The sequence below is a fragment of the Mobula hypostoma genome, chromosome 25 (assembly GCF_963921235.1).
Source record: "Mobula hypostoma chromosome 25, sMobHyp1.1, whole genome shotgun sequence".
Classification (NCBI taxonomy): domain Eukaryota; kingdom Metazoa; phylum Chordata; class Chondrichthyes; order Myliobatiformes; family Myliobatidae; genus Mobula; species Mobula hypostoma.
The window spans coordinates 19,115,956-19,129,898 of NC_086121.1; the positions used below are offsets into that span (position 1 = coordinate 19,115,956).

At 40.2% G+C, this 13,943-nt stretch overlaps 1 protein-coding gene across 4 annotated transcripts in view; it reads right to left on the reverse strand.

Moving 5' to 3' along the window:
* zgc:154075 (uncharacterized protein LOC556929 homolog) overlaps window positions 1–13,943 on the reverse strand; it is a 243,784-nt gene that overhangs the window by 110,667 nt on the left and 119,174 nt on the right. For all 4 annotated transcript variants that reach the window (XM_063033371.1, XM_063033372.1, XM_063033374.1 and 1 more), the window contains one exon: window positions 1,227–1,283. In XM_063033371.1, the coding sequence (XP_062889441.1) occupies window positions 1,227–1,283 (57 nt within the window). The remainder of the gene's footprint in view (window positions 1–1,226; window positions 1,284–13,943) is intronic.

Below are 13,943 nucleotides of genomic sequence, written 5' to 3' on the forward strand. Positions count from 1 at the left end.
CAACCCAGATGAGACACACTTTATTTACCTGATTTTCAAAATTTTTTTCAATAATTTGTGAAACAAAATAAAAACCCGATTATTAGCTAGTAAAAAGAGCCTGTCGCAAACTTCAGTAATAAATACCATTTTAGAATAACACATGTACAGTATTCAGGATCAGAAATAAATCTAACCAGTATTGATCCATATTGAAACAAATCATTTAAGAGCATTTGGGCTGCATCCAAAGAGAATATATAACATATCAGGAATTACTTCTACTGAACAACTCAGATACATTTTTGATTTTAAAATTTTCAGATTTCCAGGAAAATGAAATATACTATCAGGTGGAAACACAATTTTGATTCTTTATGCAATTCTGCAGAATAAACTGTTTCTTGTCATCAGTCATGGTCACTGTATAGATTATTTTAGAACAGATTAATAACACCAATAATTTAAATATCCTTTTTTATTTTAGGGGAGTGAGAAAAGAAAATTCAGAATTTGTCAAACTATTACTGAAATTAATGTGTACTGGATGAACTGCAAAGACTAGTTTCTAAATACAAGTTCCAATTTTCCAAAAGATTGTTAAGATACATTTAAAATGGTAGCATGATACTATTAACCCCCAAATGAGTATGCAAAATTTAGAATATTTTGTCCCCACTGTACATATGTTTCTTCTAACAAAGATATCAGCCTTACCGATGTTTGCAACCAGTTTCTTTTTCCACTGTTCAACACCTTGTGACAAGATCACTAGCAACCAATGTTCAGGTGCAGCCAACATTCAGTTTCACCTCACAAATGCTTCACTTATGCTGTTCAGCTCTTGCCATAATCTCCACATCCAGTTCTGCAGACAGAGTAATGTAAAAAAAAGCAAAAACTCATCGTATTGTGAATAGTACAATGGAAGTAGGAAGAAGCTGGGAGAAAAGAAAAATCGCAGCCAAAAAAACACAAGTGAGATATTTCTTTTAAAGTTGTTTTGCAAATCTCCAAAGATATTAATGTATCTTGCAGTAAGCCTTTATTAAAAAAAAACATTGCCAGTATTCAGTATTGTTCCTTAAAGTCTTTTTTTCGGTTTGCAGGCTCTTAAGTTTTTAGTTTTCTGTCGATAAAATTCAGCAAGCTGTTAAATTCAGTAAGACTGGCTGTCCCTTTAACTGATGAAAAAAACTCACTAAGCGGAAATAAAAGCCTTTCATGAAGAACTAAGTAATACTCACAGGTTCCAGATGTTGGATGTGGACCACTTCTCCTATCACTCCCTGGCTTAGCAGCTCCTGCATAAATAGACCATGACATCATTCAGTAGATTTGCATCTTGCAATCAGCACCCACTTTTCCACTGATATCACTTGCAGCAATATCCAATCAAAACCTAGCATGCATATTAGTTTCCAAAATTTATGCAAGCCCCTACAGTGCAGCTCATGAATCCCCTCCACATCAATGTTGACATCCAAGTCAGACCTCGACCTTCTTCAATTTCTCTGTGTTGTGAACATGATGGAAAATTCCACTTTAAAAAGCAAGAGGGCGGTTCAGTGGGCAGAGTTAAGAATTCAGACATTGAACAGACTATCCAGAAATAATCTTGTCACTCAAATGTGCACTGGGCTTTCACAGGAAATAGCCTGGTTTAGCACACAGGGAACTGAAACACACACACAAAAAAAGCAATCTTCGGGGCTTTCTGTCTGCCATTGCATTTTACTTTGCAGATCTGCTCAAAATGAAATTACTCCTAACTACTCAAACCTGCTCTGCTCTGTTTGTTCATAAAGGCAAGTGTAATCACAAATACAAGAAGGAAAAACATGAACAGTCAAATTAACTGAAGTTACCTGCATAGCTAAAATACAAACGTTTGTATATTGTCATACTTTACTTAACACACCAACAGCGCATAAAAAATTACTCCTTTTGTAACCAAAGGGACTTTCCATAAAAAGTGAAATGAATGTTCTCAAAAAACACATACCGCACATGTTACAGGAAGACCAACCAGCTTGTATTTTGTTGTTTTGATGCAAGGCTGCACATACTAAATATTTAACCAGCTTTTCATTTCAGATAATTGGCAGACGTGCACCAGCCATTAAATGTGAGATTTATCAGGAGCACAATAAACAATATAGCCCTGCTTTCATTTGACAGAACTGTTTATTAATCCAAATCATTGTATATTGCAAGGAGTCTTTTTAAATCCATCATCTGCAAAATCTGTATGGACTTCTTTTTCTCTAATTTGTACCATCTAATCATCTGTCACCATTGCTTCCCTTCCTCACGTGCATTACATTTGCTCTAAAGCGTCTATCTCTTCACCAAATCCCATTTCCTTCCAAATTTCTCTCCTACTCCAATTTCTTCTAAGTTCACTTTGTCCAAGGTCGGTACCCCTGCTCCGGAAATCCGGGAGCAGCAGCACAAAGGGTGAGCTACAAGCATCCAGGAACCAAGCAGTAGTGTAGAGAAGAAGAATTTGGGAGTAGCAACTTTGTAAACAAAGTTCAATGCAAAACTTCAAATTTTAATCAAGCTCACCCTCCTCCAAGAACACTGCCTGATTACCCACAGTGGAAACGAGGTGGTAGAGCAGATCAACACTGGTGTTCCTGTCCTGGACAAATGCTATAGTTTGTGTCAACAAATTTTGATGTGACTAAGTTGTGTACTTCAACACTAAAATGGATTTAGAGATAACATCTATAACATGAGCAGTGTACAAAGCACCATGTGATCTGCTGTGATGTAAAGTTACCTCACTACAGTCAAGGGTGACGGCTTCATTTCTTGGAGTGCAGTGAACTGCAGTGCAGCGCCATTGCTAATAGTTATGATAGTGGCAGTGGAAATTATTCCTCTAGTCTAAGTATTCTACTGTAAAGAAACAAGTTCACCATGAAGACACTTTGCCTAGGATATACTAACATCCAGCCTGTTGGGAAGAAAAGGCCAAAAATATTACAATAGCTCCCACTCCTGCTGATGATGTCTCAGCCAGTAGCCTGGGGGGTGACTTTGAGACAGCAATGTTCATACCACTTCTGTATTCCTGATCCGTATGGTAAAAGGTGTAAAGTTCTGAGATAGTCTTAGCAAACCTGCTGTTGGAGCACTGACAATATGCCTGGCCAGTCCAGTCCAAAAAAGATTTTCTCCTTGCGGCCAAAAGTCTCACTGTTAAATGCACCAGAATCACACACTGGTGCTCTTTGATCACAGCCTTTTGCAAGCTGACTGTCACCTACAGGAAAGCCAGAGGGTTTGCAAAGAGATATAAGACCTCAACATGAAACAATTGACCCTAAAAAGCATTGAAGGACTGTCAAAAGATTACACAGGTTGGAGAATTGCAAACCTTCTCTTCAATCCTCCAATATTCTTGTGGATACAAGTCAAGGCAAGGAGCTAGAGCCTTAATCCTCAAGGGTATGCATAAAGGAAGAGCAAGTCTGAGAGAGATACAATAACCCTAGGAAAGAATGCAGAACCTATCCCCTTGGTGGAATAGGTTCATATTATATACCAAAAAAATGAATGCAGAATATAGTTAAAGTAAAGGAAAAACTCAACTCGTCTTCCTCTTGGTAGCTCCCCAGAAAGGATGACTTACTTTCACACCATTTTTCTGATAGCTAATAAGGCCAATTTGGGAACTGCAGACTTCTCTACAGATAAGAAACTGTCATACTGACAACTTTCAAAATCACAGGAAAGAGTTTGGTCAGTAGTTGTAAGGTGCTCACTTTGTTGTTGCACTTGCTGGAGATTAGGTCTGTACAGCACAACTATACTGTTTGAATCATATTAGATCTTTCCCAGTTCATCTGAGGCTCAAATGGATTGAATTTGCAAAACTTTAATGTATATACCTCCAGAAAATGGGAGGAGAAATTCTACATGGCCGTTGGTCTGAAAGTTGTCATTGTGTGTGGTTGCATCATGCTTGCAAGTAGACTAAGTATCATCAGAACCTGATGCAGTGGTTCCCTGAGTAGATTGTTGAAGGCATTTAGCAAAGCTTTCAATTAAGCATCAAGACCTTGCTTAGTTGTGATGAGGAAGATTCTCCCCTCCAGGTCTTTCTTATTAAAGGCATCCATTAGTCTTGCGAGACCATGGACCTGCGCCTGGAAAGTCTTCACTCTCCAGGGCGCAGGCCTAGGCAAGGTTGTATGGAAGACCAGCAGTTGCCCATGCTGCAAGTCTCTCCTCTCCACGACACCAATGTTGTCAAAGGGAAGGGCATTAGGACCCATACAGCTTGGCACAAGTGTCATCGCAGAGCACTGTGTGATTAAGTGCCTTGCTCATGGACACAACACATTCCCTTGGCTGGGGCTCGAACTCACGACCTTCAGGTCGCTACTCCAATGCCTAAACCACTTGGCCACGTGCCCACATGGTCTTTATATGATCAGAATACCTACCACAATGTGGTGCTATCCTTTATTAAAGGCCACAAGTGATATGGGGTTGATGTTTTTTTGCCAGGAAGTTCTAGGAAGACATACGGAGGTGTTTGTCACAGTTTGTTCAGCATAGCTGCTTAGCACATGATGCCAACCTATTCCTGAGTATGCATGCTGAAACCATGAGCACAGTGAAAGACATCCTCTTGAATACTGAAACTCACTGATATTGGAGAGAATGTGTTGTTTACAACAGAATGCTGCAAACTGGAACACTCTTAACACCCACGACTACTTGCTAAGAGATAGGCTGAAGCTGGGAGCAACCACTACAAAGACTCAATGGGGAAGAGGCATACATCAGGGCCCTCCCTGCACACTAATTGAAAACTGTATTAGAACTCCATGAAATATTTGCTCAAGGGTTCTTACCTATATTTAATTATTTTACAATTGAAATACATTTTGAAATTAAAAGAAAACACAAATCTTCTTCATAAAACCACCAACTCCTGTGCCCAAACTTCTGATTACCAATGTCCTTTCCTGGCTACACACTCCATATTAAACTGCATTCTACCTATCCTTCACGTGTGAGCTCATTATCCCTATTCTCAAAAATACCTTGACCATCAGTCCCTGCCAACCACTAACCTATCTCCATAATCCCCATCTTTGCAAGTCTTCAAAAGTAAGCTAGCTTCCTAAATCGTGCTTATTTCTCCTGGTAATGCATTTGAATTCCTCCAGTGACATTTCTCCTTCTGCACAATTTTAACTAACTCTGTTCAAAGTCATAACTGTCATTCAATGTGGATTGTGTTCAATATTAATCTCCAGACCAGTAGCTTTAGACAAAACTGATGTCACTTTTCTCCTTCAAAATCTCTCCACTGCCTTCATCCCAGGCTTCCTTTCTTAATTATTCAGGCTGAGGATCACCTTCATCTTCCCTTCCTGCAACAGGTTTCTAATCTTTTCCGAATGATCTATCCTTAGCACCCTTGTATTTCTAATGCTGTTTCTTAGCAACAGCAAACAAATAGCATTGGTTTCCATCACCATATTTTTCATTTTATGCCTCAAAAACTGTAAAAATGTCCATTAAATATTCAGTTCTGATGGAAGATCAATGTCATGAGATAATTACTGTTTCTCTTCCCACAGATGCTATCTAACAAGCTAAGTATTTTCATTAATAAGACCACCTCCACTCGTTTCCAGAAATCACCCGCACATCAGCCAACCAATTACTGGAACCTTCATTTAAGATTTTGTTATTTTACCAATCTGACACTCCTGGTTGGCCTTCTTTTTAAAAACTGTACTTTACTTAAATTTGAAGTAATATAAAACTCTGCTACTGTGTCTTATTTCATATAAAATCCTACTCAGGTACAAATACAGTATACTGTATAAGACCATAAGACAAAGGAGCAGAAGCCGGCCATTCGGCCCATCGAGTCTGCTCTGCCATTTTATCATGAGTGGATCCCTCCTCCCATTTAGTCCCACTCCCCCGCCTTCTCACCATAACCTATATATGCTACTAAAGTACACAGGATTCTGGTTTACAGTTCATATTTAAAATTTTTATTTTCATTTTCAACTTCCTCCTTGGTATTTCCCCTACATACCTCTGCAATCCCTCCCAGTCCTACTACCTTTTCTTTACCCACACATCATTAATTCGAGCTTGTGAAAAATCCTCAAATTTAATCCCCCATCATTTGGTATGGTGTACGGTTCAGACCATTAAGCCCTATTCCTATTCTCAATGCCCTGACTAACAGAGGCCAATGTGCCAAAAGCCTTCTTGGCCACCCTGACTACCTGTGATGACACTTCTAGGAAATATTCAAGAAGATGCAATTAAGTCATAAAGAGTGCAGAAAGATTTACAAGGATGTTAACAGGACCTGGGTTACAGGAAGAGTTACGCAGGCTTGGAGCATAGAAAACTGAGGGGTGATCTTATGGAGGGGCTTGGAGAAGGTGAATGCAGAGTCTTTTCCCCAAGGTTGTGAAATTAAAAACTAGTGGGCATAGGCTTCAGGTGAGAGGTGAAAGATTTAATTGGAACCTGAGGGCAAGTTTTTCACATTGAGGATGGTACACATAAAGAATGAGCTGTCAGAAGGATTATTTGAAGCAGGTAGAATAACAACATTTAACAGACACTCGGGCAGTAAGTAGACAGAAAAGTTTCAGCGAGATATGGTCAAAGGTGGACAAGTGAGTCCGGCTTAGATGGGCAGCTTGGTTGGAATGGACTAGTTGGCCTGAAGGACCTGTTTCCATGCTGCATGACTTTATAAGCTCTATGATTCCTTCCCTAATAACTATTTCTCTGCTTCTCTTTTTCTCCTTATACTGTACATTTTTAATCAAGCTTTGATTATCTGCATGAATTTATATAGGTGTGGCTTATATATGTTACAACTAGGTTTCATTCCCAGATGAGCCCAATGCCTGTTATGCTCACTTCAACTGACAAAACATGGAGATACCTTCACAAACTCCCACAGCCCCCAACAACCATGTGATTTCAGTTTCTAAGGCTAACATGGGAGCATCCTTCAGAAGGGAGAATCCACGGAAAGCACCCGGCCCAGATGGGGTACCTAGCTGAGTACTGAAGACTTGTGCTGATCAACTGGTTCGAGTGTTCACTGATATCTTTAACCTCTCACTTCAGCAGTCTGAGGTACCTACCTGCTTCAATTATACTAGTGCCCAAGAACATGGTAGCCTGCCTCAGTGACGAACACCCAGTAGCACTTCCATCCACTGTGACGAGGTGCCTTGAGAGGTTGGTGACGAAACATATCAACTCCTGCCTGAGGAATGACTTGGATCCACTGCATTTTGCCCACCATCACAACAGGTTGAAGGGGGATACCACTTCATTGGCTCCTCACTCAACACTGGAACATCAGAGCAGTGAAGATGCATATATGAGGATGCTCTTCATTGACCACAGCTCAGCATTTAATACTATCATCCCCTCAAAACTAACTAATAAACTCCAAGGCTTAGGCCTTAATACCTCCTAGTGCAACTGGTTCCTTGACTTCCTCACTTGCAGACCCCAGACAGTTCAGATTACAAAAACATCTCCTCCACAATCACCAGCAGCACAGGTGTGCCACAATGCTGTGAGCTTAGTCCTTTGCTCTATTCACATTATACTATGACTGTGACGCTAAGCACAGCTCCAAAGGTTCAAAGGTTCATTTATTATCAAAGTATGTATGCAGTATATATCTCTCTGAGATTCTTCTCCAGATATCCATGAAACAAAGAAAACCATGGAAGTCAGCTCAAAGAGAAACAGCAAACCGCCCCTCTCTCTCACACACACACACACACACACACACAAACAAGGACATTAGATCCTAAAACCCCCTCACCCTACATGGAACTCAACAGGAACAACAGCCCCCAAATCCCCCTCCTCTACACAAAACACAAACAAAAACACAAGAACATTGACCCCCCCTCCTTTCCCCCACAAAAAAAACAATAAAGTCTGCGCGTCAACACAAAGTATAAAAACCGTTAAGACTGAAAAAGTCCATAGTCCAAATCGCAGAACCTCATTAACATCACTCGACATCATCAAAAGAGAGACACTGCTCAAACCCAGAGGCCTACTCGCTGGGCCATAGAAATTGGCCACAAAGGTTCCTTCTCTGGTTCTCTGGCAGCAGAGCGATCCCAACAGCTATCGAAAGACAGGTAGTTGGCGCTGAACCCACCTTCCACCATTCACCTTATGTTTCAGTCCTCCTTATCACTTTAATCAGGGAATGATGGAAGCTTTTATCAGTGAGTTGGAGTCGAACATCAGCTCAAGTCCTGTCTCGTGGTTTCTTCACCTCGAGGCTCACATTTGCTTCCTGGAATGTTCTCGGAGTCAGCAAGGTGCTGGGTCACTCAATCGATCTCCAAACCGTATCGCAGTCTCTAACAGTTCCAGAAAAACATTTAAGATGAAAAACAGATGTAACAGAGATGAATTAAACAGTTTCATGATCTACCCAGAAGATGTTGACCAAGGGAACGTTGTACACAGGTGCCACCATGACAGGAAGAACGACGTATTTAAGTTTGCTGACAACACTGTTGTCATTGGCCAAATCAAAGGTGGTGACGAATCTGCATACAAGAGAAAGATTGAAAATCTGGCTGAATGGTGCCGCATTCTCACTCAATTTCAGCAAAACCAAAGAGCTGATACAGGAGGATGAAACTGGAGGTCCATGAGATTGTCCTCTTCAGGGAATCAAAGGTGGAGAGGGCCAGCAACTTTAAACTAGCTGGCGTTATCATTTCAGAGGATATGTCCTGGGTCTAGCATGTAAGTGTCATTACAAAGAAAGCACCACAGCACCTCTACTTTCTTTGAAGTTTGTGAAGATTCAGTATGCTATCTAAAACTCTGTCAAACTTCTATAGATGTGTGGTGGAGAGTATACTGATGAGTTACATCATGGCCTGGTATGCATACGTGAATGCCCTTGAATAGAAAAGCCTACAAAAGTAGTGGATATTATAGTGGATACCAGTCTATCATAGCCATCAGGAAGCAGGTACAGGTGCCTCGAGACCAACACCACCAGGTTCAGAACAATAATTACCCCTCAATCATCAGGCGCTTGAACCAGAGAGAATAACTTCACTCATCCAAAAATTTAACTGTTCCTACAACCTGTGGATTCACTTTCAAGGACTCTTCATCTCATGTTCTTGATATTTTTTGCTTATTTATTTACTATTACTGTTTTGTTGCTTTTTTCTTTTGTACTTGCACAGTCTGTTGGCTTCTGCACATCAGTTGTTCATCCATCTTGTGTGTGGTTTTTCATTGATCCTATTGTGTTTCGTTGTATTTACTGTGGATGCCCACAAGAAACTGAATCTCAGAGTTCTATATGGTGATGTATATGTACTTTGATAATACAAACGTTTGTAAATTTACTTTGAACTTTAGTGTCCAAATGCATTTGAGAACAATCCTGTTCAGCTTCAACGTTAAAAGCTTTACAAGTAGTGTTGAAATGTGATCACATTTACGTAGGGAATGTAGGGAAATGATTAGAACAAGTACAGAGAAAGGCTCTGTAAGGTTTTACAATTATATAATCACCAGATCACACTCAAGTATCTTTTTCAAATGAAGTATTTCTTAAATCTAGAGCCACCACAAAACTTATGAAGAGTTCCTAATAAATTTGAGATGTTATGGATAGAATAGGGGGTTGTCTAAACTTCTAAACCTACAGCAGGATATAGATCAGATGGAAAGTTGGGCAGACCGTTGGCAGATAAAATTTAATCTTGGAAAGTGCAAGGTGGTACATTTTGTTAAGTCAAATAGGAGTAGGATATACAGTAATCAGTCAGGCACGAAGGATTATGATGAACAGAGAGATCAATGGTCAAGCCCACAATACTGTACTCTGAACACAATAACACAGGTCAGTAGGGTGATAGAGCAGCTATATGGCATACTTGTCTTCATATGGTGGGGATTATAAGAGTTGGGATGTTATGTTAGGCTACATTTGGAGTATTTATGGTGTCCTGGTCACTACACTCTAGGATGGATTCAGCTGTGCTGTATTGAGAATGCAGAGGAGTTTCAGTATAACATTGCCTGGATTGGTTTAGTTCCGAAGAGAGAGTTGAACCACCTGATTAGCTTTCCCTGGCACAGAGGTGGGTTAATAGACATCCGGATAAAAGTATATAAGATTATTCAACACATAGAAAGGATAGATAATCAAAATCTCTTTTTTCCCCGATGGTAAGGGTACTATAAAGACAAGGGCAAAATTTTAAGGTCGGAGGAAGAAGTTTTAAAGAGCATCTAAGGGGTTAAGTTTTTTTTACACAGACACTGTTTAATAGCTGGAACTCACTGCCGGAGGAGCTGATAGAATTATATACAATCACTATGTTTAAGAGGCAATTGGACAGGTGCATAAATAAGCAAGGCCAATAAGGATATTGTCCTAATGCAGGCAAACATAGCACGTAAAGGTCAGTGAAAAGGTCAGTAAAAGACCTGATCTTCTGCTGTACAATTCTATGACTAATTGCACACTTCAATTCACTACTTCTTTTTGATTTAATGTTAATAACTTTTGGACACGGGCAACTTGAAAATGAATAAAATAGGAATGCAGACAACATAGAACTAGTTTCGTCCTGAATCTAACCACAATCTGAAGACAAAATGGAAGGCCAAAATGTAGACGAAAAGCTCTATAAAACAATGACAAATTGCAGACAGTTGTGAAACTGGCAGGGGCAAGAGCCAGTGTTTAGTGAAATCCATAGCCAGTCTCGTTTTAATGACAAACTGAATGGACTGATTGGCTGTCTCAAACTATAAAACTTTACTAAGATTAACTGTTCTTGCAACTTTATTGCTCAGTCCCTGTCCCTTCTCATGTTTGTCCCTGACAAGAATCTATTATCAATATATGACAAATAGAAACATTTTTGTAGCTATTTAAAAACATAGCTATCGATGCTACCTATATATAGTTTTGAGCAAAATGTGTGCAACATAACTATTTTTGAGTTTAGTAATGCTTCTGCTTTTAGTTAAATTGAACAAAACCCCTTAGATAGTTTGATAAATCTACTGCTTGGTGTGGAATAACCATGCAGAACTGGAAAGTTGCAAGTTGATTCTTCGGCACCAATTTTCACTTACAAACTGCTTTAAATACAGAAGAACATCCCAATGCACTTTTCAAACATTTCCGTCCAGGCAAGGACTCAATATCTTCAAAAACATGTAAACAATGCATTGCTTATGTCTTTCTACTGTGCATAAAGGAGTTCTACATAGTTGAAGATTCCAACTTACAGATAATTTATTAAACAAAACTCCATCTCACTCCACATCTTTTTTAAAAATTATTAAATATTGTGGATCAGTGCGTCACTTGCAAAACCAACATCATTTGCCCTTCATAATTGCACACGAGTAGTCCTGATGAGCTACCTACTGAAACATGGTGTGTATCCAGGAGGGGAGTACATAAATAGTGAATTCTCATATAATTGAAGCCCTTGGCTTTCTAGGCATTACGTGCTGCATGTTTAAGAGCAGTCCAAGCAAGTAACGGTTGGTTATTTTACAGATGGGCATGCTACCATAACTAGTGGAAGTAATGAACATTTAGAATGGTTGGTAGAGTGCCAATCAAATGGGGTGTTTTATTGTAAATGCAGTCCAGCATTAATACTACTAGAACTGCACTCATCAAGGCAAGCAGAGGACATCCCATCATACACCTGAAATGTACATGAGGAAAGCTTTGTAAGTTCAGTGCTAGAGGATAACCAGCCTTCAAACTGCTTTTGTTTACAGTTACGTAATTCGTTCAAAGAATGAAATTGCCCTCACCACCACCACCATCTGTATTCAAGATGGAGGGACTTTAGAGTATCTCAATCACCTCTGTGCTCTGGATAGAGATATTTACTCTAGCTGTGCTGCCTGCTGTGGTCTAACAGTGGTACAGAGTATACACAGAAATTGTAGAAAAGTCTGGCATGCTAGCTGGTCAAATTTTGAGATGACAACCAACTGAACACATTTTGATGTACAGAGGGATTTGGGGTGCAAGACCTTAACTCCCTGAAAGTGGCACACAAGTAGAGGGGGTGGTAAAGAGGGTGTAAGACATAGTTGCCTTTATCAGTTGAGATGCTGAGTAGAAAAGTCAGGAAGTCACGTGGCAGCTGTATAAAGGCTTGGTTAGTTCACATTTGGAGCACTGTGTACAGTTCTGGTCACCACTTTATAGGAAGGACATGGAGGCTTTGGAGAAGGTTCACCCAGATTAGAGATCTTTAACTATAAGGAGAGGTTGAACAAGCTTGGATTGTTTACTTTGGAGCATCGAAGGCTGAGGGGCAACATGATTAAGTGTATAAATTTTGAGAGGTACCAAAGGGTACCTTGAAGACTCGTACGGCCAGATTTGGGAACAGCTTCTTTCCAGCTGTGATAAGACTGCTGAACGGATCCTGACCCGGATCTGGGCCGTACCCTCCAAATATCCGGACCTGCCTCTCGGTTTTTTTTGCACTACCTTACTTCCCATTTTTCTATTTTCTATTTATGATTTATAATTTAAATTTTTAATATTTACTAATTTTAACTATTTTTAATATTTTAATATTTAATATTTGTAATCCAGGGAGTGGGAAACGCAGAATCAAATATCGCTGTGATGATTGTACGTTCTAGTACCAATTGTTTGGCGACAATAAAGTATAAAGTATAAAGGGTAGATAGTCACAATCTTTTTTCCTATGATTCCTATGATAGAAATGTCAAATTCTAGAGGGCATAATTTTAAGCTGTGAGGGAGAAAGTTTAAAGGAGACTTACAGAGACCGGTAGAGGCCTAGACCTTACTTCCAGGGGAAATGATGGAAGCAGATCTGATAGCAATGTTTAAAAGATATTTTGACAGGCACATTAACAGGCAGGAACTGAGGAATATTGATAATGTTTAGGCAGAAGTGGCATTTTAACTGAACTCATGGTTGGCGTAGACAAAATGGACCAAAGGGACTGTTCTTGTGCTGTAGTGTTCTATGTAAATGGACTGCTGCTCAGCTAATGTGTGGAACATCTTTCACAATTTAGCGTAGTGGTTAGAGTGATGCTACTACAGCTCAGGGCATTGGAGCTTGGAGCTCATTCCTGGTGTCCTCTGTAAGGAGTCTCTGTTAGTCCTCCCCATGGAAGGTGTGAGTTTTCCCCAGGTGCTCCGGTTTCATCCCACAGTCCAAAGACATACCGGTAGGTTAATAGGTCATTGTAATTTGCGCTATGATTGGGTTAGGGTTGAATTGGGGTTGTCGGGTATTGCTGGGTGGCGTGGTTCAAAGGGCCGGGAGGGCCTTTTCGATGCTATATCTCTCAATAAAGATATAGCATCTTTATGCATCTGCAGATGTTTATGAGGAGGACTTAGCCTCAAATGAACTAAGCGATTTTGTTATGCTGACTTTGATGCCCACATCTGGTTTTGTTCTTTGCTTTGACATGGCCCTTTTGGTACAACTGACTGTCCTAATGTGGAGGATGTTCAAGCATCAACCACATCATGTGACTCCAGATCCACACAGCCAGTATGTGAGGGAACTTCTCCGTGGATTGTCACCTTGTCGCGCTGTGGCCCTGTGATCCCGAGAGCGATGCCGTCTGGAGCTATGCTCCTGGTAGGGTCACCCATGGCGGTAAGGTCGAGGGTGAGGTCCCTGACAAAGAACAATCCAACCAAGACCTCAACGGTGGAACAGGCGGACTAAGTTACTTCGAAATCAACGGCTGTGAAGGCGGATGAAGGCTGCAACAAATCCATCAGCTCTAATCGTCATGGTTTCCATCCCATTGGATCAGTTGGTTGATTTATGAAGTATTGTGTGCTTCTTGGAGTGCAACATCAAGTACACGTTAAACAAATACACGCACAGGCATCT